This window comes from Spodoptera frugiperda, chromosome 26 (assembly GCF_023101765.2).
Source record: "Spodoptera frugiperda isolate SF20-4 chromosome 26, AGI-APGP_CSIRO_Sfru_2.0, whole genome shotgun sequence".
Classification (NCBI taxonomy): domain Eukaryota; kingdom Metazoa; phylum Arthropoda; class Insecta; order Lepidoptera; family Noctuidae; genus Spodoptera; species Spodoptera frugiperda.
Window position 1 is genome coordinate 11,578,623 of NC_064237.1, and position 27,994 is coordinate 11,606,616.

The window sequence follows — 27,994 nt, forward strand, 5'->3', positions numbered from 1 at the left end:
GGTCAGTCACCTTAATTTAATCCAAACACAAAATAAAATACAGGGAATCCTAGCAAATCGGCATAATGTTACCAGTTAATATTGCTGCTAAGAGATAACGGAATTTTCGTCACAGAATAAACACATTAAGAAATGCCATGTTCTTTGCAATTGGCCTTAATAGTTGTTTGAAGTGGTATATTTTATAATTCTAGAGGCAAGCCTTTCCTGCCACTCCCACTACGGTACCCTACTGTATTTGATTTCTTAATTTCAAAAAGTATTCAAAATACTACAACCTATACCTACTGCCAAAAGACTCGTACGCAAGTGTATGAAAATCAATACTTGACGTTTTGAATTTCAGTTTGACATTTACTTGACATGCGCATGGGAACCAAGCTGTATTATCTTTGTTTCTTCTGTTCGTTTTATTAGATAAATAAACAATTTTCATATACAATTCTCTTTCTAAATGTTATTGTATTAATCTATTGATATAATTATATGTAAATAGAATGGAGGTAGTACGTAAAAGTGAGTAAATATTCTTACAAGTTTATGAAAAGGTAAGCGCGGCAAACACTCATTGATTTTTATTATTTTTGCAGACTTTAAGGAAACATTACCCTTAATAAAGGAGTCTATAGATAAAGCTGACTTTTTCGCGATAGATACGGAGTTTACAGGGCTTTTAAATGGTCGAGATGTGAGCATTTTCGATTCTCCGGAGGATTATTACCTTCGAGTGATGAATGGCTCGAGTGAATTTCTTCTGATACAATTCGGTATAAGTTGCTTTTATTGGGACGAGAAGAGGAACCACTATCTGAATGACACGTACAACTTCTACCTGTACCCGCGAGGCCGGCCGGGGCCCGATAGATTGTTCCTGTGCCAGAGCTCCAGCTTAGATTTCCTGGCATCCAATGGTTTTGACTTCAATAAACTCATTAAAGAAGGTAATATACGTCATCGTTATCGGTAACACATACACTATAATTGATTAATTACGTTTTGTGAGAAATCTAGTTAGAATCTAATGTAAACAAACCATATTTTCTTATTGGTTAATAAAAATGTAATTACAAAACTATTTCGTGAGTAGGTTTTTTAATATAGTAATCATAGTCCTTACTGTACTTTAATCACAAATGCCACATTTATAACATTTAATCAAAAAATGTAAAGTATGAGGGTATACCAACTATATTCAATATTTTGTTTACATAATTATTTGAATCTATGTGAGTCTAATTGGATCCTAATTGGAATTTCTTGTCTTGTTCAAACTTGTTCCATACATGTGCTCTTTTTTTATTTCTATTCACATAATAATGACTATGTATTGTCATATTTATTTTGTTAGGGTAGACAGAGACTATGGAATGCCAAAAGACACATTAAAGTATGTGGCTACATAATTCTTGACAAATTACTTTTAAAAAGAAATCCAGTCAAGTGTAGCAGTCACTATCTAACTACCCTGTAAAGAAACATTATGACAAACTCACTCTGCATGCAAGCTTCTCAATTCAGGGGTTTATTCACATTAATATTATATTGTAATGTAATCCAGGCATTTCATACATGACATCTTCGACTGAGACTAAGCTAAGAGAAAACCTGGCGGAAAGGCAGCTCTCATATTCCAAAGAAAAGGACGCAGTAAGAATACCAGAAGAAAACAGACAACAAATTGAGGATATATGGTAAGACTTTCTCTCAAAACTGAATTCTAATTGATATTCTTCTTCTAGCTGAACTAAATCATAATCAGGCGAGATAGCGGCCAAACGTCGGCCCATTTAACAATAAAAAAAAAAAAATCTCTGAACGAATGTTCTCAGGTAGAAAGTTATATTTAACTATAGTATCAAGTCTCATTAGGCATCTTATATAGAGTTTGATTGTTTGTTTGAATGCGCTTATAGGTTTAGAATATCTTTATTTCTCATAAGAATGAATCATGAATGCGCTTGTGTCTGGAACTATTCATTCAATTTAAAAAAAATTGGTTTTGGATAGTCCATTTATCGAAGAAGGTTATAGGTTATTATCGAACACGCTACAACTATAAGGCGTCGAGCAGAGTGAGTGAAACCGCATGAAAGTAGGCAGTAAAAATACTTCCTACTAAAAATACTGAAAATGAGCAGATTCGCCTGCTCTGCGACACCTTTTTATAAAAATAAACAAGTAAATAAGCTAAATAACAATATCCTTTATGAATGAACTATAAAGAATTAATAACAATAAATTATTTACATTCCACAGTACTAAGGTAAAGAATTTCATTGAGAAATCGACGGACGCTGAGATGGAGATAAACAGATGCAACTCGTTTATAAGGATGCTGCTCTTCCAGGAGTTAAAACTTAGGTTTAAAGATGAAATTATTGTTGACACGAAGGTCTTGGAGAATAAAAATAGGTAATTATATTCTATTCGTATTTTATTTTAGTATTAATGTGCAAATGTACAGATACACAGTATGATGGCAATCTTACACTATAATATAAAGGTAAAGAGTTTGTCTTTTTCTTTGTTTGAATGCGCCAATCTCTGGAACTACTGGTCCAATTTCAATGATTCTTTTTGTGTTGGATAGTCCATTTATCGAGGAATTTTATATGCTATATTTTAAATGGCTCGGCTTTCATACTATTAAACACCACGGTACTATGAATAGGAGCCGAGCAGCGGTAGAACCGCGGAAGTAGCTGATGTGTAATTATAAAAGTATGAATCTACAATATCCATATTGTAGATTCATACTTTTAGGTATAGGTATAGGTATTGAATATTCCCTATCATGCCTATAATCCTGAATTACATTTAATTTATATATATTTGTCTTGTTTATAACATCGTCCTCAGCTTGTTTCGTTTCTTTGTACATATGCAATGTATATGATATTTTGAAGTGTATGTATGTATGTATGTATGTATGTAGTAAACATCCTGTCTAAATTCTTCTACTTCTTTGTAGTCTAGTAGTAATACTTTGGTAGTCTGGTAGAAATCACTAACAATGATAAGACCCTTGTGCCCATTATTTTAATTATCGTTTCTTTTCTTTTTTTGTATTTCTCTTATCATTTTTATGAAAGGTGTACAAAAAGGATTAACCCTTCATATGTTTGGAACGTGGGTCCACGCGAGACACAATGTGTTTTCTATTGTTGTCTTATGTAAGACATACGAGAGGTTGATCTGATCTGTTTACATTCCAGGATATTAAAAGTGATACGTAAAACGGCGGATATGGATGACCAAGACACTTTACGAAAAAAGAAAGAATGGGATGAGTTGGAGGAAGCTATCGGCTTCTCTAAAGTTGCGCAAATGATCAGCCAGTCGGTGAGTTATAGTGAAGCTACTTTGCACATACACTGGTGCTAGTCTTAAGCTTAATGTCCACGTAAGCTGCACTTCATGCGCACGCTTTCGTCAATTGACGATTCTAAGGCGAAAGCTTGTATCTTGAATAGAAACAATCTATGTCCACGGAACGGCAACTTCGCATCAGTCACTCGTGACATGTGCCTATTGTCGTTGACATTAGGCCTAAAGTCTACTCAACCGTCCATGATGCGTCTTGACGAATGCATGCAACCTACAAACGGCGATAGGTGTATAACTAGTATAAGGAGGGAGTTTCTTTACATTTTTTTTGCTGCTTCACACCAAAAAATTCTCCCGTGTCGTGGGTGCGTTTACAAACATACAAGTTTGTACCTATATACACATGACACCCACACCCGAAACCACAATTTGTAAATCACACAGAGTTACTCCGTGTGGGGATCAAAACCGCTACATGTCGTGCAGTCATATTCTCTTGGTGATACAATATTGTGTTATTTTAGGAAAAGCTGGTAGTGGGCCACAATATGTTGCTGGACGTACTTCACACGCTGGGCCACTTCTTCCAGCAGCTACCGTCTGACTACGAGTCCTTCAAAGAGTTTACACACTGCATGTTCCCAAAGTAAGTCACCATAAAGTGAAGTAAGTAATTTGGTATGAAAGTAGTAGTATTATTCTATACGAGTAGTAGGTATTTGGTAAAGGGAATTGTTTGACAACCTCATAACATCATGAGTGACTGATAACGTAACTAGCTAAAAAAGAAAATTTAAATAACCTTTACTATGCAAAACTATGCCATTGCATGTCAGTATTAAGAGTTTTATTACGTCATTTTTATAGCCGTTTTATAGTTGTGTTATAACTTTCTTGAGACATATTAAAGTAATCCTATCAACTCTAAATCATTTATTCTAGAAAGAGTGTATTAGGACAATTAAGGGAACAACCTACTTCCTTGTTTGCAGGCTACTAGACACCAAGTACATGTCAAGTTTACCACCATTCAAAGACAAGCTAGGATCCAGTGTACTCACAGAGTTACTGGCCACGCTTGGCGAACCACCTTTCTCCCTGCCTAAAATTGGTAAGTTTCTTTACAAAAATATATATTTTTTAATATTATTATGTTTATACTGGACCTGATATAAAGAAAGAAGGAAAACCACACGCTAAATTAACAAGTGACATGTATATTATATAGTCCTCCTTATCGATTTTAGTAACGGCGACCTTACATTAGCTATTTCCTGTCGTGGACTCTGATGCGACTGGCCAGACCGAACTTAGTTTTAGAAATCCGATTACAGTTAGAGCGACATATATAATTTACAGAAATATTTGAAAATACGAGAGAATTTATAAAAAAATCACCTAAGTCAGCATTCTGGTCTACACTATTTAATTTATGACGACGATACGACCTTCATACCTTCAAGAAAAGAGCATACTCCTTTTTAAAAGGCCGGCAACGTACCTGTAACTCCTGGTGTTGCGGATGTCCATGGGCGGCGCTGATCGCTTACCATCTTGTGACTCGGCTGGTCGTTTGCCACCTATTCCATAAAAAAATATTATGTGCAAAAAACTTTTAATAAATATACTTCTTTTTTTTTTATTCGATATAAACTAATCCTTGACTACAATCCCGCCTGATGGTAAGTAGGGATGTAATCGTTGATGGTGAGGCGCACTAGTTTATTAAGAGCCTATTCACTCTAGACTTGAAGGCATCCACAGCCACATACATATCCACTTTGTTACATTACCCAGGGTCTCGCAAGGGCCGAGGCTACTCGCACCTGGACGACAAGGAGCACGAGGCCGGGTACGACGCCTACATCACGGGGCTGTGCTTCCTGGCCATGCACGCGCACCTGGCGCGCATGCGCGGCGAGGACACCGACCGAGTGCAGCCCCACTCCGTCACGCTCAAACCCTTCCTCAACAAGCTGTTCCTGGCGAAGACTGCCAGGCAGGACAGTCCGTATATCAACTTAGTTGGGGCTGACCGTGAGTACTATCGTTTTACTACCTTGAACGTGGATAAAAAAGTACGCATACTTTTCTATAATTGGAAATGAAACGCTATACGCTGTTCATAGGGGCTCCGGCTCGAAAAAAATTAGTAGGAACGGGTTGGTTTTTAGTCAGTAAGAGACTGATACACTCTTTCGCCTCGCCCAAGGAGATAACATTGGATGATTTGCCCCTTAACAAAAAAAAAAAAATTTACTTTTGCATATTATTATTTATTTTTTGCCGTCAATAATTTGTGAAGATAACTGTTTGGAGACCGAGAAGCATGTCTTGTTTACAATATTTTAATCATATACCATCAATTTGTAAATGCATGAGAGTCAAAGAGTTTCTATTCGTTGTTCCAGCGACACCGGCCAGAGACCACGTGTTCCACCTCGTCTTCCCCAAGGAGTGGCAGAGGAGTGATCTCTCACAACTATTCAGTCCCTTCGGTGAGTAATGTTTTAGTTTCCCATACATAACTTGTTTAGTAATGACATCATAGGTCTTAGTTCCGATCCTCGCATTATAGTGAAAAAAGTCTTTAAGTTTAACATTCGCGTTTTATAAAATACTGACTTTTAAAATTTGAAATTCTTGGTAAATTAGACATAGCACTCCTTTTTCTGTCGGTTAACTCGTCCTATGTTACTAATGAAAAAGGAATAAGAGTGAGGGCCCATTTGTCGCGACGTCGCAAGGGAACAACGCATAGTGCTCCGCACCAGGGTTGCGACGGCGAATCATATAGAAGAAACGTGATGATTGTCCGTGGACGCAGCGCATCTCTTACCTTCCGCTTTATCTTTTATTTTTAATTTTTATATAGGCTCACCCCCTATTACATTGGACTTATAACACAAAATGGTGAAAAGTGGGTGTACATTGTATAGCGACATTACGTGCCGTAATGTGTATGTGCACCTCTGCCTACCCCTTCGGGGATAAAAGGCGTGACGTTGTATGTGTGTGTTTTAATTTTTATTCGTATTTATACGTATTCCTTCTAACCAATTGTCTCACAGGCCCAGTCACAGTCTACTTCTTAGACGAATGCTCAGCCTTCGTCGGCTTGGATCAGCGCGACCAGGCGCCTGACGTGATGCGAATCCTCTCCAAAAACAACCGCGTCACTCTCACTCCCTACCACAAGTACAAGAGTGGAGGCAACGGGGGAGACACTGAGGTACTCTACTCACTCTTACTATGTCAATCTCATCTTTAACTCATGTAGATATAATACAAAAATCAAATCAACTCAAAATATATTTGAAAGATTTAAAACTCTATCTACATTGGGTCTTTGGCCTTTTGAGGTTTGAATTTTTTGATACCAAGTCTTTTGGCACTTGTAAATAAGTCCGAAAATTAGTTGACTTTTTAGTCGGAGCCTGTTGACCCAGTTTGGGTAGAGTTTTAACAATATAATCAAAAATAGTTCCATAAATCATGATGCTAAACATTTCTATATTTCATTGCGACGTTGGTCTTTGTCCAGCTTTTGTATTTTAAATAAAAATATGTTTTTGTTTATGTCCGTGTTTATGATAGACGATAGATTCTACGTGTCCCATGAGATTTATATACTGTCATTGGTCGTATTTATTGTTTTTTCACTTGTCAGTTATCCTTATATAATTACATATAATTAACTAACAGCCATATCTACGCTTAATAAAGGCTTTCGTATCGCTAAAGTAGACGCGCTAACTCACAAACATGCTAGTGGTCAGTCAACAACAGCTACAAGACTTTATGCTGCACTAACGCCATCTATGGAGCGCAGAAATTGTGTGTTACAACAAAAAGTACCTGGGTGTCTTCAGGTCTTGAGTTAATAGGTTGCTTATGGGTAGGCGTGCTTTATCGTAAGCGGCATCATTGCTTACCATCAGGCGAGATAGTGGCCAAATGCCGACCCACTACCAAAAAGAAAGTACGTCGATGACAGTATAGGTTCCCATGTGTGTGGCACAAATGTATTAGAATTGGTTTTTTTCTTCCTATTTGCCCCATCCTGGGCTGGCCGATTGCAAGTGAGTATCAGTACGCTAAAATATTTATTTTCCAAAATAAACCTTATGTCAAAATATATGAGGTCCTGTTTCTTTAGCGGAGGGTTTTTAAAGGTGTGTAAGTAAAAAGGAAATTTTCTTAAACATTTAAAATTCATTAATATATACCTAGTAATTTTATTTAACCCAACGCGATAACGACCAAAAAGAATTTTGAATTTTATTTTTTATTTAAAACCTCTTAATTGTGTCGTTAAACACACCACACAACCACAATATTTGCCATACAATTCGTTGGTCAGGATTAATTTATTCTTTTCTATTTTCACCTATATAATCATAAAAAGGTATCCGCTAATAAAAGAGAACTTGATATAAAAAATATATTTTTACTTTTCCCAAAACTTGCATGATCCAAATTGGAAATATTTAGAAAAATAAAAAGTCACTAGTGTACCAAATTATACTGAGTGTCTGTCGATGTGTAGTTAGATTCCTACCTATTCGGATGTAGGTTCAATGCTGTTTTATTGCTTCTACAAATGCTTCATAATTAGGCCACTATCATACTGCTTCATAATTTTGTATTAGACATTTTGGAATAAGTCTTCACCACCCTATTGAAGACTTATTCCAAAATGTCTTCATCAAATAGGGTGGATGACTAATTTTTATTTTAATGTCCGCCTTGTAGATTATTTAAAAATATTAGACACTTATTTTTTTCTTATGGAAACAAATACTTTCGACGATATATTGATTTGAAATATCGCGTGACATCATTTCTAAGTACGTTTTATACGTAGAAATGACGTATTTGCTCCCACTCCTAAATGACAATGCCAGATCCTGCCCCACTTAATTTCATCAATGTACAAGAAATGTAAATTAATCAAAATTATGCAATGAAAATAAGACCCTTGGTTACTTAATTATTATTCTGATAAGGTTGCGGATAAAAATTAGGAAATAAAAAGAATTTAAAAAACCCAAGGCCTATTTCCTGTATTTATCGCGACTATCTGCGTTTCTTAGTACGCTTGCACAAGGAACACAACAAGTCATTCAATAAAAAAAAGATTTATTAATGTATTGTGTACGGATTTTAATATGAATTTGGTATAAATACATACTGTTAGTTAATTTATTTATTTTTATAATATATATTATAATGAATGCATATTCTAATTATTATTTCGTGTTTGAACGTTAGTGATTAGATGTAACGAAACGTCATTGGCGTGCGTGTGTCAGTTATGTCCAAAAAGTCATTATTTGACATTCGCTCTGTCTGTTCTGTTTACATTGTTGTTTCGTTATGAGTATGAATTAAAAGTAGGATTACTAAAGGTGATATTGGTAATGACATTCCTTCCTTTCATAGCTAAACACCCTATGATAGCATTGTAATAATATAAAGCACTTAATTTAATTATTTCTACCATTATAACTGCAATTAATCTAAACTGGTACCTAACCTAAATGTAATATTTTGTTTTTAGATTTATATAGAAACCGCAAGCTCTAAAGGCTTTTAATCATGTTTTTAGATATCTCTAATAGAGCAGCAATATAATGCTACATTTGGTATGCCTGTACAATATATTTTTTGGTGGGGCAAAGCTCTATAGAGATTCTGGCATTGTCATTTGCGTTTTGTCTGAGTATTGTTATCTAATTTGACAAAATAAAAAAAAAAACTTGTCTAATATTTTTTCATTTATACCTAACTGACGGATTAAATAGATTTTTAATTTTCATACCCCGTCATCATCCCTATTTTATTATTTGGCTATATGATAGTGGCCTTGGTTAGCCACAACGATTTCGATAATGTCATCTTATTAAAAATAAATTGGTTTATTTTCGTTTACAATTTTAGATATTATCAAAATCGTCTTAACAAACCACACTGTTGCACGCTTTGCTAAATTTCGGATCACTTCCAAACTAAAACTGTATAATGAATGAAGTTTTTTATTTGCACTGCATTTCCCCAAGCCACCATTTTGACATCATCGTCACATATCTAATCAGTTTTATATAAAAACATAAAATAATGTGTAATTTTTATTAGTTATCCCACGAAACGGGGAAGTTTTTATCATGGGTTGCCATACAAAAAAAACTTCCGTATTTTGGTAGTAATTAGGAAAAAAACTTCCGTATTTTGGTAGTAATTAGAACTATAACAAAACTATTAAATAAGTTTATAATTTTACATTTATTTGTCCACAGATGGCGTCACGGAGCGAGCGGAAATCGGATACGTATAAATTAATGTTCGTATTTGTGTTCATGTTTGCTATAGCACTTCTAGTTATATACTATAGTCGATTCTTGTCTTTGGCGGCGATCAGAGATGTGGTGGATTCTACCATTATACTGCCAGACTCTGGAGAGTTATAAACACCAAACTTTTTGGAGTATTCTTTTTAAAGAAACTCTTAAATTCTTTGGGTAAGCTGTAGGTGTCTGTGTTACTCTGACTAGAGTAAACAGTTTACTAGAGTAAATGGAGCATTGGGCAGGAATACCCTAAAATGCCAAAAGAATAGCATAAATGTTAATATAAGTCCAATGGGCTTAGTATGGGTTTCTTTTACGTTAAAAAAGATCTAAACGAGACCGCGTTTGGCGCCGTGATTGGCCGGATTCAATGAATCAACCAATCTGAGCGCTGGAACGTGCTTTCGTTTCGTTCTCGTTAAACGTAAAGCAAACTCGTACTAAGGCCCATATCAACTTTTCTTACCATTATCCATTATTCTTTAATTTGGTGATGGTATTATATTAAAAATTTAACATCAATCTGCGCTGCATGCAAATGAAACTTCACTCTTATTTTCACGGTTTATATGGCTTATGTTAAACAAAGAGACAGGTCTATTATCGTTTATAATTCATATACTTACTTATAGGAAATAGTGCATAAGTGCCGCATATTTTTCCTTGCATTGCCTTAACAACGCAACATTTACATGGTAAATATTTATCGAAAGTGATCGTATTAAAGAAGATTGTGTTCAAAGATCGATCGTATTCATAACTCGAGTCATTTGGCACTTTAATTCTATTTTGACTAACAGATATTTTAGGTAAAAAAGTTGAACCTATAATTTTTTGTCTACTATTTATGTGGAAACTGATTCCTGTGTGATATTATGAAAAGACCTGGCGTCTGGACATAATTAATAAGGTTCAAAATCGAAAGAAATTAAGGTCTTTAATTCAAACTTCATTGTTTTTTATACGACAATCTTGGGTGTAGAACACAAAATGTGTTTTTTTTGTGTTCTACCTAAATTAATGTTTTTTTTTCTCAAAGTCTGAACGATTGCATTTCTGTCTTATCGTGATTTTTTTTATATAAAAACGTGATGAGGCTAATTTGAAATTATTTCTATAAATCTCCTAAAGAATAGGAGTATAAAACTTGGTGTAGTTTAAGTTTATCTAAGTTTACTTTTTAATTTTTGAGATACATAAGTATCGCATTTTTTTTTCTTACATTTTTTAGTTTTTTTTTGTATTTGTATTTGGGTTAGGGAGTCTTCAAATATTATTGACTCAGTAAAATTTCCAATTGATCTTTTCAAGTATTATTAATCAAATTAATAATAAGGTGGTAATAGGTCTATATGCCTATAGAAATATTTTAGGTTTTTAGGTTTCGAGCATTTAATATTAAAATGATAATACATACTAGTATACTAACCATTGGGGGGATAGTTTTAGTGCATTTTTTCATATTTTCTCGTGAAAACAATAGCTAGGCTTGGGTAGCAATTTTCTTAAACCAACTTGCTATCTGGATAATCTTGTATCAAATGGTAAAGTACCAAGTTTTATGCAGACTAGGCTAAAATTGGTCACTATGGTTTCCAATTGTAGGGACCTGTATTCATTTTTTGCGTCACAACACGATTGATCTTTGCGATCATGAGAAAGATCTCAAGACTCCACGAGAGCGGACGATCTATTATATAGATAAGTAGTATAGTTAACTGGACTAATATTAACCTTCTAGGGGGTAGAGGGACTCACGGGGTGATACGTCCACGCTAATATTTGTAACTAGACTTTCGTAAGCATCAAGGTGGCTAAGAGTTGATTCAAGTTTTATACGAAGGCACAAAGTCCACGCTTATTTATCTATTAGCCCAAGTGCAGGTCACAAAAATCCGGAGCAGTAGAATCAAGATTGATAACAACCGAATTAAGACGTTAAGTCGGGAATTTTTTTAATCGGTTTTCAGCCTTATCCTTTGGTATTAAAGTTGAGAATCTATTATTGTAATTCTGACGCTAAGATCTATTTCTGCTGTCGTCACTATCGAGACTTTCAGTCCTACCCTTGCTCTATATCGGCCATTTTGGTTTTAATTTTACGAATCTTTATATTATTATGCTTTTGATTAGGCGTTGCTATGTTTTTTCTTTACTGTGTTATATGCAGAGCGTTTTATAAGAACCACAGAGCTATATTTTTGATCATAATTATTTGTAATGTTACATTGAATATCTGCTTTCGGGGATCAAAAGGCATGGTATTATAACATGGTTAAAATTAATAATGACAATCTCCAACAAAATCTTTGGATTTCCAACGATTTTTGACATTACTTTCTGTCATTTGTCATAAACAGAGATTGGTCCAGAGGTCTTGGAGTGTTGTTAATGTATGCCCTCTCTTTTAACGCTCTGTACTCACTTGACTCGCATGTCCCACGCTTCTCTACTGTGTATGCGCTTAATCATGTCCCTTGCCGTTGCTGACATATTCTTAGATTGTAGTAGGTTAAGTAATTAGTATAGAACATGTGATTGATATTTTTAGTTTAATAAATTCTGATTTTTTTCGTATCTCCTTGTTTTTTCATCCCGTGATCACATTTTGCGGGTACGCACCCTGTATTCGATAGTGTTGCTGTTGGTAAAAATTGCGGAACTAAATACGTGGTAAAGTGAATTTGATACTATACCTTATGCGCCATAACAAGGTGCGGCTGACAGATGCCAGTATGACGTTGACGTCTCTCTTTAGGGATGGACATTAGAAAAATCTTTTTTTATCGCTATCGATACTCGCAGCATACATTTAATTCTCTTTAATTTTTTTATTAATTGTGTGTGTTATTTAGTTGTGCAGTCTAACTACGTGTATATACTTGTCAAAATAAATATTTTATGACCGAGCCCTGAGGTGTTTCAGGGTTTCAGTTTTACAGAACCGTGAAGAATATAAGTATATATTAGTTTGTATATGTTACTAAAGCAACCACGATCTTTCAGATTAAGTACCACCACGCATTATCAAAAATGCGCCGGAAATGTCTACTACATATTTGTGCTCAGATAAAGTCACTGTGGTTCGGGCAGAGGAGCCGCGTCTACAGTAGATTTACCCACATAATGAAAGGTTTTTTAAGAGTGATATTTGAACGACGTTTTTTATTCTAAAAAAAACATCGACTGCCTATTTATCGTAGCAGTACATCCCATCACTAAACACGACTATGGCTTTACGTTATACGCATAACACTTTACTTTATTTTTAATTTTATTAGATTTTATTTAAAGACTAGAACATACTGGTTGGTTTTAATTTAATTAACTACACTTCTGAATGATTTAACATAATAGGAATGTGATACAGTTAAAATAGTAAGGCATAATTTTTAAATCGCAGCAACTTTCAAGAGTGATACGAAACGTTACTGAATCTGTCAGCCGCACCTTGTTACGGCGCATAGGGTATAATTGGTTTAAAATAAAGTAAATTCATAGCAGGTTTATGTATTAAATTGATGCCAAGGCTTTTAACCCCTCGTATGCCGAATATAAGACAAGAATAGAAAACACATTGGGTCTCGCATAGATCCTCGTTCTGAACACACGAAGGGTTAAGATTGTCCTCAAAAGCTACTTTAATTAAAAAATAGTCTTAGAAGTATAAAAAAGAACATGTTTAAAGTGTCTTTATAAGTGGTCTGTTACTAGAGAACCAGCCAATATCAGGCCACGAGTTACCGACCTATATAAATGGTCCATAAATAATTTTCTAACTGTTCGCCACACATTGTGTAAGCTGTGAATCTACTTTGTTTTAAGCAAACTGAACCACCGCTATTGTACCGCGCGATTTAGCGGATCGTGAGAAGATATCAGTAGAGGGAACAGGAGTTTGGGAACATCAGGATATTCCGCAATTAATAGTAATAACTGTCATAACAAATGGGATTTTAGAACCCTTTTTTATTAGATTCGCTGTTTGTTCATGCCTCCCATTTGTCTGGTATAAATAAGTAGTCAATAAATCTCATGTCACATCAATAACTCTTCAGTCTGCCTTTAAATTAGCGGGCCTTTCTCACAAAGACAATTAATTACATGGATTAGCATTACTAGATCGAAAACAAAGGATACGCTATCACTAATATTTCATGTAGTTGCACTAATCAAGCCCCTAATGAAATGGAGCTACATTTGTAAGACCACACAGTACAATTATTCCGATGGATGATTTTCATTCCGCACTGGCACGAACAAATTGGTACATCTAATAAAACATTTCCCTATATTTCTTACCTTACCTTGCTACCCATGCGCGGTTTCATCCGTTGTTAGGCTCCTATTTATCGTAGCGTGGTGTTTTAGTGAAAAATAATATGCACGACTTTTTTTGTTACTGACACTAGAAAATTGCTGAATACTCTAAACAAACTTCCATCCCAAATTTTTGGAGAATTGGGGGATTTAATAGGGTACAAAGTGTAGCCCTTGTCACTCTTAACCCTTTTAGTATCTTCACTTAAAAAATCACGTCAATTCCCCGCTTCGTTTTTCCTTGAAAGGCGGCCAAACAGACATACACTTTCTTATTTATAATATTAGTATGGATATTCCTTATATCCCGGTACCGTGGTAATTGATGCTGCCCTACTCGGTAGCCCGGACAATGGCGCGTGGCGATACCGGCGACCTCGCGACCTCGCGTGCGCGCTTCCGCCATCTTGCATTTTAATGCGCCCGCGCACCGGCCCATTTGCATACCTAAGACGTGTGCGATGATATTTTATTCTCATTTACTTTACTTATTTGCTTAAATGGAACTTGCTGTGTGTTTTGTTGGTGAATGCTTTGGATTAAATTGTTTTGACTTACTTTTTGTTTGTGTTTACTTTGTTTTTAGTTTATAGAGGAATGGCTAACGACATCATTTGTGTATATTCTATGTGGATGTAATTTTCAGTATAAAGTTTTGGCACCTTCACTGACATATAATAAATATATCCAAAAAAATCCAATACCAAGAGCTATTTTAAGTTTCTTTTTATGCAGGTTTATTACTTTGCCTTGTTTTCAATTAAAACGCGTGAGTACTAATTAGTATTCCTAGATTCCATGCTATGTGGCATCACAGAACAATTTCTAACCACACTTAAAAGACTCCTTCCGACAAAGAAAACATTCGCAGTACAGCCTGCTACTCACACACAAGGAGACATAGTAACAGTAACATAGTTCATTCTTTCACCAGCTCGTATCTAAGCATGTCAACTCCTATTAACATTTAGCCACACAGTTCATAAACATTGTCGTAGCAACTATTTGCATGCGCCTTCACAGAGATTCGGAGATTTCCGCCCACTAGCTAGCTCTATGCCTTCCCTGTCTATTTGGCAAATCTTTTGTGTCCTTTTAAGGTTCCAAATGCTTCCTAGAAAGTGGGTTTATCGCCGAAATTGTACCGACTTTGATGTTTAGCTTTGATCTTTCTGTGTGGGCTGAATTTTGTGTGTTAAGATTTGTATGCGCTTTTATTGCTTATGTGTTCTTTATCTTCGAATATATGGCAGATTACATGTACCTATGTAGGTTGGTTCCTTCCCGTCTGTCAAATATGTAATGAGTCGGACTAGCACAATGTTGAAAGGATTTTGACTTGATTTCTGCAGTGATACAAATCTGTTTGAGATCACTCGCATCCTCTGACAATATTTTTCTGCTAAACCAGTTGATTATATCAATTTTAATTTCCCTTACACTTATAATAAATAAGTGGTGAAAACCAAAATCTAAGCCAAACCATGATATAGTTATGGTTAGTAGCAAACAAAATGGTGTACTTGTTAAAATTTTGCTTAGAACAAAGCACGTCTGCAATATATCGACGACGAAATAACTACCAGTCAATTTACTTCCGATTTGGAACACGACGAGATAACCCCGGGGCAAATGTTAAACGATCGATAAAGGCCGGGTTAGCAACAAAAATGTAAGAATATTCCATATCAGAGCATCATTACAGTTAGCCGCATCAGATATTGCCAGAAACCATTAAGGGTAAGGGCAAAGTCTTGGAATCGCTACCAGGAATCCATAGAGCGGACAAGTGCATAGATAAAGAGGCTCTAAAGCTTCAAATGCTGGTATAAAAAGGCCCGTGGTCGCAATCTGGACGGTAGGCTCGTAAACTGCAGCGATGCATCGCTCGTGCCGATGATATCGGCCGCGCTGACTTACGTCGTGAGCCAAAGATTACCAGCTACCTAGAACCGACGTATCGATCATCTCTGGTAGCCACCACGTTTCGATAATGGCACAGATGAACAGACAATGTTCTGCATGTTATTAATGAAATAATACCATCGATGGTTCCATTTTGATAATTCTGCAGGACACGAATTGTACCCATTCTTATAGAACGGAGTTAGATATGCGGTTACAGGGATAATTTCAGTTAGAACACATAATTTTAGCACTATAGCTATTCCTTAACATTTACAAGTATATTTTTCCCATTAAAATTACTTATTTTTCTAAGAAACTACGTATGTAAAATAAGCAACAAAATTCCCTTTTACCATTGGTGGTCTGTCATTAATCAGTTGATCTATGGTGCGCACGCGCCGAACTGGGTCGTTCGCGCCTCGGCCGCAGATAGCGATGACGGTAGTTGCACATTGTGCCTGATTTAATAGTTCGTGATGTGGCCACATGCTAATGTATAGAACAACGGTCGATCACGCGATAATTGTGAATACAATTTATTGTTTGTTTTAAACTAAGAGAAGTTTCGTTCTTGTCTAGTGTAGTGAAAGTATTATAATGCATTCGATGGGATGTTGGTGAAACTTTTGTTTGTTTTTGTCTCAATCGCATCTGGTTAGGGGAGTATCATTTTCAAATTTCTACAATGGGTCTTAAAATTGATCAGGGATTGGCCCTAGTACAAGTTTGCTTTGCGTCTAATCAAAGCGAGAACGCATTCGGTGATTGGTTAGTTTATTGGAGCCGACCAATCAGAGCGCCGAAAGCGCACTCGTTTCATTTTCGTTAAACGTAAAGCAAACTCGTACTAAGGGTACTGAAATACAAGATCCCTAAATTAGAAGTGAAACGGTTAACAAAGAAAACAGACAGACATTATTCTTAATACGAAGTACCTTAAAGATAAATGCAAGTAGAAAAAAGAACGATACAAAAGCTCACAAAAGTAATAAACGCCAGTAACCAGCTCAACAAATACAGGATTAGCAAAGCAACAGTAATAACGACCCTTACACCACTTAAACCAACGAAAGATGTCATAAATTAAATGCCTTAACTCCACTCCTGCGCATTTCCATTTCTAAAGCTTAATCTACACTTTGTAAGGACTGAAACATACGGAGTCGTTGAGCCGACGGCGTTGTTCACGACAATAAATCGCAGGCATCGTCGGGTGGTACCATTAGTATCACGTCAGCGAATAAAGGTAGGAACACACGCGAATATTTTAGCTGGCAGCTTCTGTAATAGTAGGATACAGGGACAATGATTTAACTTTGTTTTGCAGTCCCGTCTGTGTGTATGACAGTTTATGATTGCTACTTGTCTGAGAACATGGTCTAACTGAATAGTCGAATATTTAATTTGACACTAAAGGAATTTATTTACACCTAACAAGTTAAATTCTAATTCTGCTTTAGATTTTGAAATTAATCCTTTCACAAGACTGATTCTTTAGCTCTCGTTTTCCTAAAAAGAGTAAAAAGATTTTGACAATCTTTTAGCATAGCAAATTAAGCAGTGTGTCCGCAGCGCAGTGATTTGATGCCGTGCTCTCGCGCACCGCTATTGCCGCTATCATTCACCTTTTGTTTCTTTGGCACGTGCGCCGGAGTTGGTTCCCTGACTAATATTGTGGAGCCACTTGCTTTAGATTTTATATAAGGCTCCTGTTTGGATGGTGAATCGCGAAACACCGCCATTTGTCACCACTTTCTATACGTTTTGTGATCTTACGTGGAAGCCGATGTTCCTGTACTTAGTCAAAGTAAATACTGCTTTTGTTAAGTGGTGTACTTGCTAGTACGAAGATTTTTTGTAACGTTTTCTTGGTTGTTATGTTATGTTTGGTAATTTATGAATTATATTAGTAGATAAGAATGGGATGGAAAGACGTTTTAGAGTTCAATTGGAGGAATGGATGAGGGAATAGATGTGACGAGTGGAAGAATATAAAATACTGCGTCGATCTGATAACTCAATGAATTTAAGAAATTGTGAACTTTAATTAAATTTGATTCACGGGAAAAGTTAGTTTAAAATTGTAAGTCTGTGTGATTCGAAAGCTAACAAAGCAGAAAATAAATGGCGCTAAATCTTCTGCCTACTCGTAAAGGTCAGAGCGACATGTAACCGCGCGGTTCTGCGAAATTAACGCTTCGTTCGAAAGGGCCCGGGTTCAACCGACAGGTCGGTCCAAACGTGTACGGATTTCTTTACACGGTTCCAGTGTACGCTCGAGATTAACTGGGGATTGTGCTAACAGTTAATTAAGTAACCGCCACTAATGGAAAAGAACAATGCTATTTTGTTCTGGGAATTGAGAGATTTGGATTTGTAGTTTCAACGGGAAGAAAATACTCCCGAGACATTTTTCCCTTAAGATCGAGCTGGTTTTCTCAATGTCTGCGTAGTTTATAACATCAAATGCTGTAAGTTTAGATTGAAATCTTCACACCAGACGTTCTTGATAGCAATATATGACTTCGCCAGTGCGAAGACAACTTTCACAGCCCAGTATTGGAGTACAGTTATTATAAATAACTCCAAACGGCCAGATTATGTGACCTCTCATCCCGCCTGTCCCTTATAAGGATCTGTTATCAACGTTCGGATACATTCGCACATCGTATCTCAGTAAATCCCTCTCGTCTTGTCGCCTGCCCGCTGTCATCGCCTGGCACCTAACGGGGCGCTTTCGATATACGCGATATTCGCTTTGCGTCGCCGCCCAGATAACTATCTTACAATCTCATTAGCTAATAGCCAATTAACTTGAGCGACGTGTCCGGGCCGTTTTGTCAGTGACATTTCGAGTTTTACGTATTTGGGCCCGCTTTGGGCGCGACAACACTTGTCAAATGGTCGTCAATTACTGCGCCAGCGGTCGTGAGGTCGGACGTACGAGATCTCTTCGAGTGTGAATGTCGTTTGAATGTGAATTTGTGGATCGTGTCAGCGAATTTAAAATGCTTGCGAGTGATCTTAGTGTGTGCAGTGAGTAATTTAGGGTGGATAGAAGTAAGCCGACTTTCTCTAAGTGATGGTGTTAAATAAGTTAAACGCGGTGCTTACCGTCTTCTGGCCAGTTAGTGTGCAACCGACTTAAAATGTCTAGCTTTCGTGCACTAAGCCCATTTTATATTCAATTTTCTTTAGGTCTAAACCTTTAGGGACCACAAAATTACAATAATCTTAAAACCAAAACGTTCAATGAGCACTCCGTACTGTTACAGATTCAACTGTATAAAACCCTTTCATTCTATTTCTTTGCCCCTAATCATTCAGCTGGTACACAAAAGGTCAAGTGCGCATTACGGCGAGATGCATCTATGTAGCCTGGGAGTAAAAATGCGCGCTAACAATGTAAGATTTGTGCGGCAGTGATCGACCGCGCGCACGCGACGGCCCGATGTGTCGCTCCGACGCCCGATTAGCGCGCCTTGTTAGTACGCGCTCGGCCTACATGACGGATTGGATTTTCTGAAGGTATTATGAATATTGTTTAGATTTCTCATGCCAGTATATAGGCAAAGTGGATTCTCTATCACTTCTGGTTAAAGTGTTTCGAAGGAGATTATCTGTTTCGTTGGTCTGCAGGTCCCTAAGTCGTAGTGAATCAATCATTAATTGATGACAAACAGTTGAGTCTGTAGTCTTTACTTGATTTGCAGCAGGGTTGATTTAATTTTAAATGACATGACCTTTTTGTCTATGTGTGATTGGTTTCTCGTAAATATTCGATGTTTTTACTCTTTTTATCTTGTTGTATTAAGATGGCCCCGATGTAAAACCGCCATAACCTCTATCTTCACCTTCAAAGAAAGCTAAAGCTTACGATCTGATGTTAAGTTGTGAACAGGTGCGTGGCAAAATGCGCAGCGTCTAATTATGTAAGATTTGTGTTGCACTGGTCGAATACGTCTTCGAGACGTACCGATGTGTCGATCTGACGCGTCGCCCGACGTGCGATTAGCGGGCCTTGTTAGCGCAAGTTAAGCGTCCATGAGAGATTGAGGGTCTAGACTGGAGATTGCGAAACTAGGCGTGCCTTAGTTTTCTAAACCCATTATATGAGCCCGTACGAAAGTTTTACATAACATGAAATCATGTCCTTCCAAAGAGATTCCAAGGGGGTGCGTTTGTAAGTGCCTATATTACCTTCACGTAGCGTTGTACATTTGGTGTCGTGACCTAGAATATGCTGATACTCACCTGTTAAAGGGACTGTTGAATCTTAATTTTGATTATCTAAAAGCCTCACTTTCTAAGCGACTTACATACAAGGTACGACTATATTCCAACCTGCTACAAAGCACCATGTCCACGCCTTTCTAATCCTAGTACCAGCGGTGACACTACAATACCCATTAAACGTTCCCAGCTCGTTTCAACATTAACCCTTGCGAACATAACCTAAAAAAATGGTCACCTAACACCGAACTGTTTCTTTGTTAAACCGTTTATGGGTGGTAAGTCCAAAAGTGGTCGGGTACCATGTAAACGTGCCCTATCTAGCCTAGCAGGCATTCGCAGGTGATTTACCCGAGGTGCGCTCTTGTCCTCTTGCTGGGGGACACGACTAATAAATACTGGTAGCGATTTAAAGACGAGACCTAAACGTTAATCCGGAACAAGAACGTGTAGGGTTACGTTTGATAGGTTTAGGAGCTCGTTTTTATACCAGCCCGTGTTAACAGCGATGAGGTGCTGATATTATTTTGGTTAAGCTAGGATCAGCTTCCTTGTATCGGTTTTTTGGTTGGGAAATGGTCTTCCTATTTGCAAGGCTGATAGTTAAGTGACGATCGTTGGTAATTGGTATTTGGAAAGTAACAAATCAAGTTAAAAGTCTTTCAAAATATGCAATTACACGAATGTTTCGTCAGTTAGCAACTAATCGGTAAAATGATTTTAATATATGTAAGTTTTTTAATTTAACCAAACAAAGCCGGTTATAAAAGCAAGTAAAACTAAATAAATTAGATTCTGCAACACTTGGCTTAGGGTTACATTTGGAACAAGACACCTGTGCACAAATCCTAACAGATTTACATAGATAACCTGAAATAGTTTGTTCTTGTTTTCACCTGCCTGCTCGCCTAAATGTCAACCGAGTGGAATCTAATAACATTTCTCGTTGCCTCATTATTATATTCAGAGAATCGATAAGACCAGATTGAACAAGTCCGATGGCTTATGACACAGACTAGTTGCGAATATTTGGTCTTCGATTCTTGAAATAATTTCTAGACTGGATTTAGTGTATTTGATACTTTGTATTTGCTGGTTGTGTTATTGTATTTATAGTACGTCCTGGTTAAGATTAGGGTAAAGTTAGAAAGTACAGATTGGTTAAAAAATCAAGTCAATATTTTACTTTAATGTCACTTGACTGCCTGATCTTTACACTAGACTAAAATAAAACAACAGGAGTAAACTACAGAACGCAATAAAAACACTTCTGGTGTTGCAGAAACTACGGTAACTGCTTACCATCAGGCCCTTGTACATATAAAAAAGTAATGATTGTGTCTACCTCAGTTTCGTGATTACATCTCGCTTTCAAGACGGTGTCGGTTACAGTGCCGGCGGCAAATCGCACGAAATTCCTGTTAATGCCGATTAGTCAGTGATCGCGTTAATGGCTCTCAAAACGGCGCCGTAACGCGCGTGCGCGCACGCACCTAGAGAATTGAACGTAGGGCTGCCTTTGCGCGTGTCGCTGGTGAAATTAGGTGTTGATTGTTATGTTTATTGATTTTTTATAAGTGGGTGGGATCACAAAAATGTAACTTGAAAGGCTGTTGACGATGATTGATGATGACAAAATCAATTATTATGCCTGACGTCTGGTATTCTGTTGATCCCCAGTTGTGTAGTTTATAGTATTTGTCATTATTTGTTCATGATCATTTTATACGGTAGCTGGTTAAGTGCCTCTTGCAATTTTCTTATTGCATTTCAATATTATTGTTCCCATTTCTGTCACTTTGCACATGTGTCATGAAAAAACGACAATTATACAATCCTGTGACCGTTAGCCAAGCTTAAACCAAAACCGCGTCTCAGCCCTGAGCGCGCGCCGAATAGTTCCCACTAAGAACGATTACTCCCCGCGATAATCACCCATCGTGGGTCCCTACATTCTATTAACATAAAACTAAGGGAACGCTAAGTCGCCGGGACTAGTCCACCCGGTATAAAAATGTAATCATTTCATAGAATATTAACTATGAAAATGTGGACACTTCGTGTGAATATGCTGTTTATGAAATAATGAGAGCTCATTATCTATTTTCTATGCTGCTTAGCCAGCGCAGGCTTCCATTGCCTTGCTAGGCGTTAATTAGAGTAATTGCAATATTATATATGACAAAAATGTACGCGTGAATGAGCGAATGAGATCGTTATTGCGTCATTATCTTTTTCCCATAAAGAGGTAACTATGGCTATAACCATACGCGTATAACCATTTTGTGTGATTGGCGAGGATAATGCCAGTCGCACCGTATCTGTAAAATATTTCTTGTTTCTGCAGTATTTTCTATTTAGATTAATTAATTATTGCTTATTTTTTTCCTACTGCAATAATAATCCTGTTTTTAAGTCATGTTCAAGTAAACATTTGTTCTATCTATATATTAATACGTGATGCAAAAACTTTGGACCGCTTTTTACGAAAATTGCGCGGACGTAGGAGCATAAAATTTGGTACACTTATAGTTTATGTGTAGGAAAAGTGAAGAACGCTAATATTTTTTTAAAATAATGCTTATAAAGTACATTAAATCAATAAATAAAACATTACACACACATACATAGTATCTGATCGTATTTGACAAAACGTCAAAATCGATAGACATTGCGATGATATTGACGTCTCATATGAATAGAGTTTTATAAAAGAGTTTGTTTGAGTTTGAGTTAAATAAAAATTATCCTTGAACGTATGTTAAGTGGTATTGTAAATTAAATCGTATATGGTTGAATTTCAACCACTAGGCGACCACTAGTTCCAATAAAACCGTGTAAAGGATAGCCAGAAAACCACAACTTAATACTCAATTTTCAAGCAATAAGTGACCGCTGGTCACGCAATGGACTGTGAAATGAAATTCTAGCATTATTGTCTCGATATCGAACCGAAATCATTTGATTACTATGATCATTAACTCTGATTTAATTCGACATGATTTTCCCGAGAATCTTGTGAAATTGTTACGATACAAGTATTTCAAATTGGAACCATTTCGTGTGTAATGAACGCGGTGTGACCCGTAACTTCGTAACACCACAAGCACCGCCCGTGTAGTATTACTATCGAAGCTAATAATCATTATGTACACTTGACACACAATAATTTTGTTTAGATACAAAATAAACGGCTGACTCTTGGACCAATCCAATCACAATAAAATTGTTGAAAACACGATACAATAGATCCTGATTGAAAAATATGGTCCCGACTTTTTGGTGTCAAATTATCTCTTAGTATTGTGTCTTACGGTACTCGATTTACAAGAGTAACAAATAATGGCAGACTTAGTGTTTATCTCAAAAAGTATTTCACCGACACCCATGATCACTTTTCCACTACATTCCTAAGTAACACAGACACCAATGCGAACCTGAAACATGGTAACCGAATATGGTAAAGCGATACATAAATCGTATGTATTTGACGCTCGTTACAGCGCTTTCTGCCGCGGGTCCGGAGTCTGACGTGCAGAGTCCAAGCCGACAGTTGGACACTTTGTTTTCAGATGAGCCTCCATCATACCACCACTAACAATATGTCCTTATCCTTGTCTATAGTCTGTTAGCACGATACATTGCCATTCCTCTCTATATGGCTGTTATTTGCGCAGTAACACGTCGCCCAAGACAGAATAGGATTGTCAGGGCATTTTAAATCATGTGAGCCAAATTGAGGGTTGGTTTTACCAATTTTGGCTTTGGTGGAGGTCTCTGTATGGTTGGTTTGGGTTAACAGTAGAGTGTGGTTTGCCTAATGGTTGATTATATGATTTGAAACTGAAAATGTTCTATTTCATCATACTTAGTTCGTTAGGATCGACAGAATGTGTCTTCCTTATCCATTTTTCTTTATCACCTACCTATACGTATTTTTATTATTTCATATCTGTCTTTGAGACAGGCGGTGTAATACAACAAAAAGCGATCTTCCGTTTCATAACATTAGTGTGCAGATGGTTAGTTAGGAGTAAGTTAAAGCATCTGAACAAGTTTAGCAAACGTTGGCGTGCGATAAAAATGAACTTGCTTATTCATAAGGAAAACTTTTTCTTATATTCAATTTGAAAAATGTGCCGCGTAATTCAATGGAATTTTTCATTTCATTATCGACTTAGGAAAAAAATTAAATGGAAGCCTACAGGAACACGTTTCTTGAAGGAAAAAATAATCTAAGAATCTGTTAGTGCGTGCTCCGACATTTTAATTTATTTACCTTTTGAAATTTAATTTAAATCGCAGTCGGATACGCACAGCGGGAATGACGATTCTAACTATTACTCGGATTCGAAATATTTCACGTCACAAAAACGAGGTGAATGGACCATTTTCAATGAAAAGAAATTGATTGGTTCTATTTGCAGATATGTTTTATTTATATTCTTCTTTCCATAACAATGTCTAAATTCAACATTTTTATTCGCTCCATTTTGTCTTCATTGGAGCAGTAAATTAATAAAATCTGACTGATTTGGGAAATGGTTTTTGTACTAAATCTGTTTTTGTGGAGGCGGGATTGGCGCGATGTGATACAACAAGCAGCCGAGTCGGCTCTTCACAATTAGTTGCCAAAGAAACGCGCTCACGTGCTATCCTGGCCTGTCCACCAGGATGCGTTCCGTTCATCCGCGCATCCGAACGCTGCCTTAACGGCGGGAACATAGCTTATTAGCGAGCGTTACAACAAAAAATAAAAAGTTACAAGTCAATCAAACGTTGTCTCTGGTGTGTCATCTGCGCGGCGCGCCGCTCGCCTTATACGGGCATACGTTTGATAGATGAACCGTCGTCAGCTTTGAATCCTTTACGTCCGCAACTATAACATATAAATAACATTTTATATAAAAATATCAAAGGCTTCCTCTCTAATACTTCCAACCTAATCACGTAGAAGTTTTTATTGGACTATGTTTTGCCTCATCGTATATAATTGATTGATCTCCAGTACCGAGTATTAGATTTAAAATAAGTCAATTTATATCCAACGCGAGGGTCCGATGAAGAGAATTGCGACGGTTTATGTCTGCCGTATGTTAGTTGGAGATTGAAGAGATCGCTTAGTAAGGTATAAGGATCGTCTTAGATTTAACTAGGCTATTCCATAAATCTATAGAAAATACGTCCGCTTCAAAGTGTGAACGCCTAATACATTTTTATAAGTTAATAGATTCAGAAGTCTGCCAAGTTCAGTTATAACGACGTACGGCAAAAACATAGAAAATAGACTGAACTGCTTTTAGGGACTCAATTACACACTGGTAGGTAAGTCGCAATGTCCATTACTCTGACAATTTATTTTCAAATGAACATTTCAAAGAAAACAGGACACAGTAGTTTCGAGAATTCCAATGAAAAAATAGACGCAAAAAAGATCTTTGGTTAGTCGTGACCGCGTTCGAGTAATTTGGTTTGCCGGCGGCGTGTTCCAGCGCCAGCGACAGGTGAATGCGCGACAGCGGCGCTAGTGTCGCCCGATACTTCACCCACAATTAGCGGATGCGTTCGGATCCCAATTAAACGGACACGGCGACAAGTCCTGCGCCTTCGTTCTGCTTAGAAAAAAAAAGAAGTGCCAGAGACAAGGATTCCCGATTCAAATAAACAAAAAGTCGACGTTAATCGCCGTTCTATTTCCGAATAGCATTCCATTTTATTCAAAATTTCAACAAATTCGTGAATATAAACTTACGAATATGCAGAAAAATTTAAGTAGTTTATGTTATGGAGATCATTATAAAAAAAATAAGCAAAAATGGTTTACTTGTAATGTGAATGTAATTTGTGACTTTTAAAAGCACTTCGTTAAAAAGTCAGAGTGTCAGTGTATTTATAGTTTTTTAACGTTTGTTCTTTTTCTTGCAGCAACAACAAGGCTGACGTGAAATCTCGGCAAGGTTTGTATTTTTTGTTAGTTCTTATACTAATTTATTTTTGTGCTAAATGAGATCATAAAGGTTTAGTCGTTCATCATTTTAAAAACTAACAACCATTTTGACATACCTAGCTCTTTAAAGCTAAAAGAATATAACTTTAAATATACTGTAGTTTCATAAATACCGTTATCAGGAATTAGTTACGTCCCATTTATCTTTCGATGCTTTAAGTGCCGTACAATACACAGTATGAAGAAACCCTCTTATGACTTCATTTAAAGTATATATTTGTTATCATCTTGGCTGGCGATATACGAAAAATGAGCGAAATAGTTCGAGTAGTTAAGCCAAAAAGTGCATTATTCTCTTGGAGATAAACTCATTGACTCCAATCCATACTGTCGTATGTGTATTAAAGTGTTGTATGTTTTACCATATTAACGTATTGCATATTTATTCAATATGTGAAGGGTTGAACAAGAGCAACCTTGCCGGTCTGAGGCCGTCGCTCCAGGTACCGCAGTTGCCCCGATCGCCCAAGTCTCCGATGTCACCACAACCGACGCAGCCGCGGCCCAAAGTCAACCGGACACGTTCGAACAGCGCGTCGTTGACGACGCAAACCGTTTCCACGAGAAAACGGACTTCTTCTGGCGTTTTCCACGTGAGTTCCATTAAAGTGTTTAAAATGAGGAGTTTTGATTTTCTGGTTTGTTTGAAAGTTTACTAATAAAGTCTTTCTTTTTTATATCATGGCGGAAATTAATCTGAGTTGGAATAAAAATTTTTTTACATTTTGTAATATTTGGGTGTCAGACCCAAAATTCATACCAGTGTGGTGTATCATCATCATCAACCGGAAGACGTCTATTGTTGAACAAAAGCCTCCCCCTTAGTTCTCCACGTAGTATAGTAAAATAATTAAAAGTTTAAGAAAATATTTTTTATGATCTTAATGGTGCCCATCTATTTATCATCAGGTTGACGGCTCGGAACCAGTAGCCAAGAAGTCCATCTCTCCACCTCTACCTGAGACGACGACGAACGGCCGCGACAAGACTGATACCGGAGATACTGGGAAACAAGACGACGATGCTGTAAAGAAAAAAGATAGTTCGGAAAAGAAAACAGTTGGTTCGGAAAAGAAAAAAGATAAAGCGGAAAGGAAAAAGGATAATGTAGAGAAAAAAGATAAAATAGTTGAAAAGTTCGACAGCAAAGCTAGGTCGGATTGTGTGACTGCTTTCAAGGAAAGCGACACTTGGGACTGAATGTAATAAATTAAGTTGATGTTGTATTCCGTTGTTTTATTTATCGCCAAAACTTATGTCTATTTTTGTAGGCATTTATGAGTGATTATTTATGAAATAAATTGTTCAAATTCGATGAAAATAGAATTTTAACCCATGGTATGCCGAAACTAAACCTATGCTAGACATAATGTCATTTCTATTGTCTTATATACCGGTAGACGAGAGGTTAATAATTAACCAATTTACTGATTTAAGAGCAATCAAACTAGGAGACGAATTTGGGGTTCATAGTTTTCCAGTATTAGCGAAGAATTTACCTGTAGTTTTTCTATCGGCAATAAAAGTATTAAATATTCGCTTACCTATTTTACAATTTCGATATTTTTATCTCCCTCGTGCCTTTCTCGGAACGACTAGTCTTGGTGCTGCGTCAACCCGATTATGAACGGCGGATAAATGTCTAATAGCTCCTGATGATGAAATGTGGTCGGTGCAACTTGCATTACTTGCATATGGACGTAATATAGGCGTTTAAGTATTAGTATAAGTATAGATGTTACTTAACTATGCTGATGTAGTGGATGAATAAAACTAAATGGAACCAAAGGACTTGATGCTGGAAAAAAGTAAGTATTAGGATTAAATAAATATGTCACAATTAAGCTTT

At 36.8% G+C, this 27,994-nt stretch overlaps 1 protein-coding gene across 2 annotated transcripts; it reads left to right on the plus strand.

Moving 5' to 3' along the window:
• The first annotated feature begins 359 nt into the window (after window positions 1-359).
• On the plus strand, window positions 360-27,371 carry LOC118264646 (poly(A)-specific ribonuclease PARN). Of its 2 annotated transcripts, XM_050704874.1 has the most exons (14): window positions 360-516; window positions 591-941; window positions 1,559-1,691; window positions 2,257-2,412; window positions 3,216-3,342; window positions 3,852-3,973; window positions 4,320-4,438; window positions 5,125-5,364; window positions 5,739-5,825; window positions 6,399-6,559; window positions 9,627-9,670; window positions 26,064-26,095; window positions 26,545-26,738; window positions 27,055-27,371. In XM_050704874.1, exons 1-14 carry the CDS (start codon window positions 498-500, stop codon window positions 27,343-27,345), a joined length of 2,076 nt encoding a protein of 691 aa, XP_050560831.1. In that variant the 5' UTR covers window positions 360-497; the 3' UTR covers window positions 27,346-27,371. The 2 variants fall into 2 exon arrangements, with proteins under 2 accessions (XP_050560831.1, XP_050560832.1); XM_050704875.1 differs by lacking the exons at window positions 9,627-9,670; window positions 27,055-27,371 and having other exon boundaries at window positions 26,545-26,654.
• The last annotated feature ends 623 nt before the right edge of the window (window positions 27,372-27,994 follow it).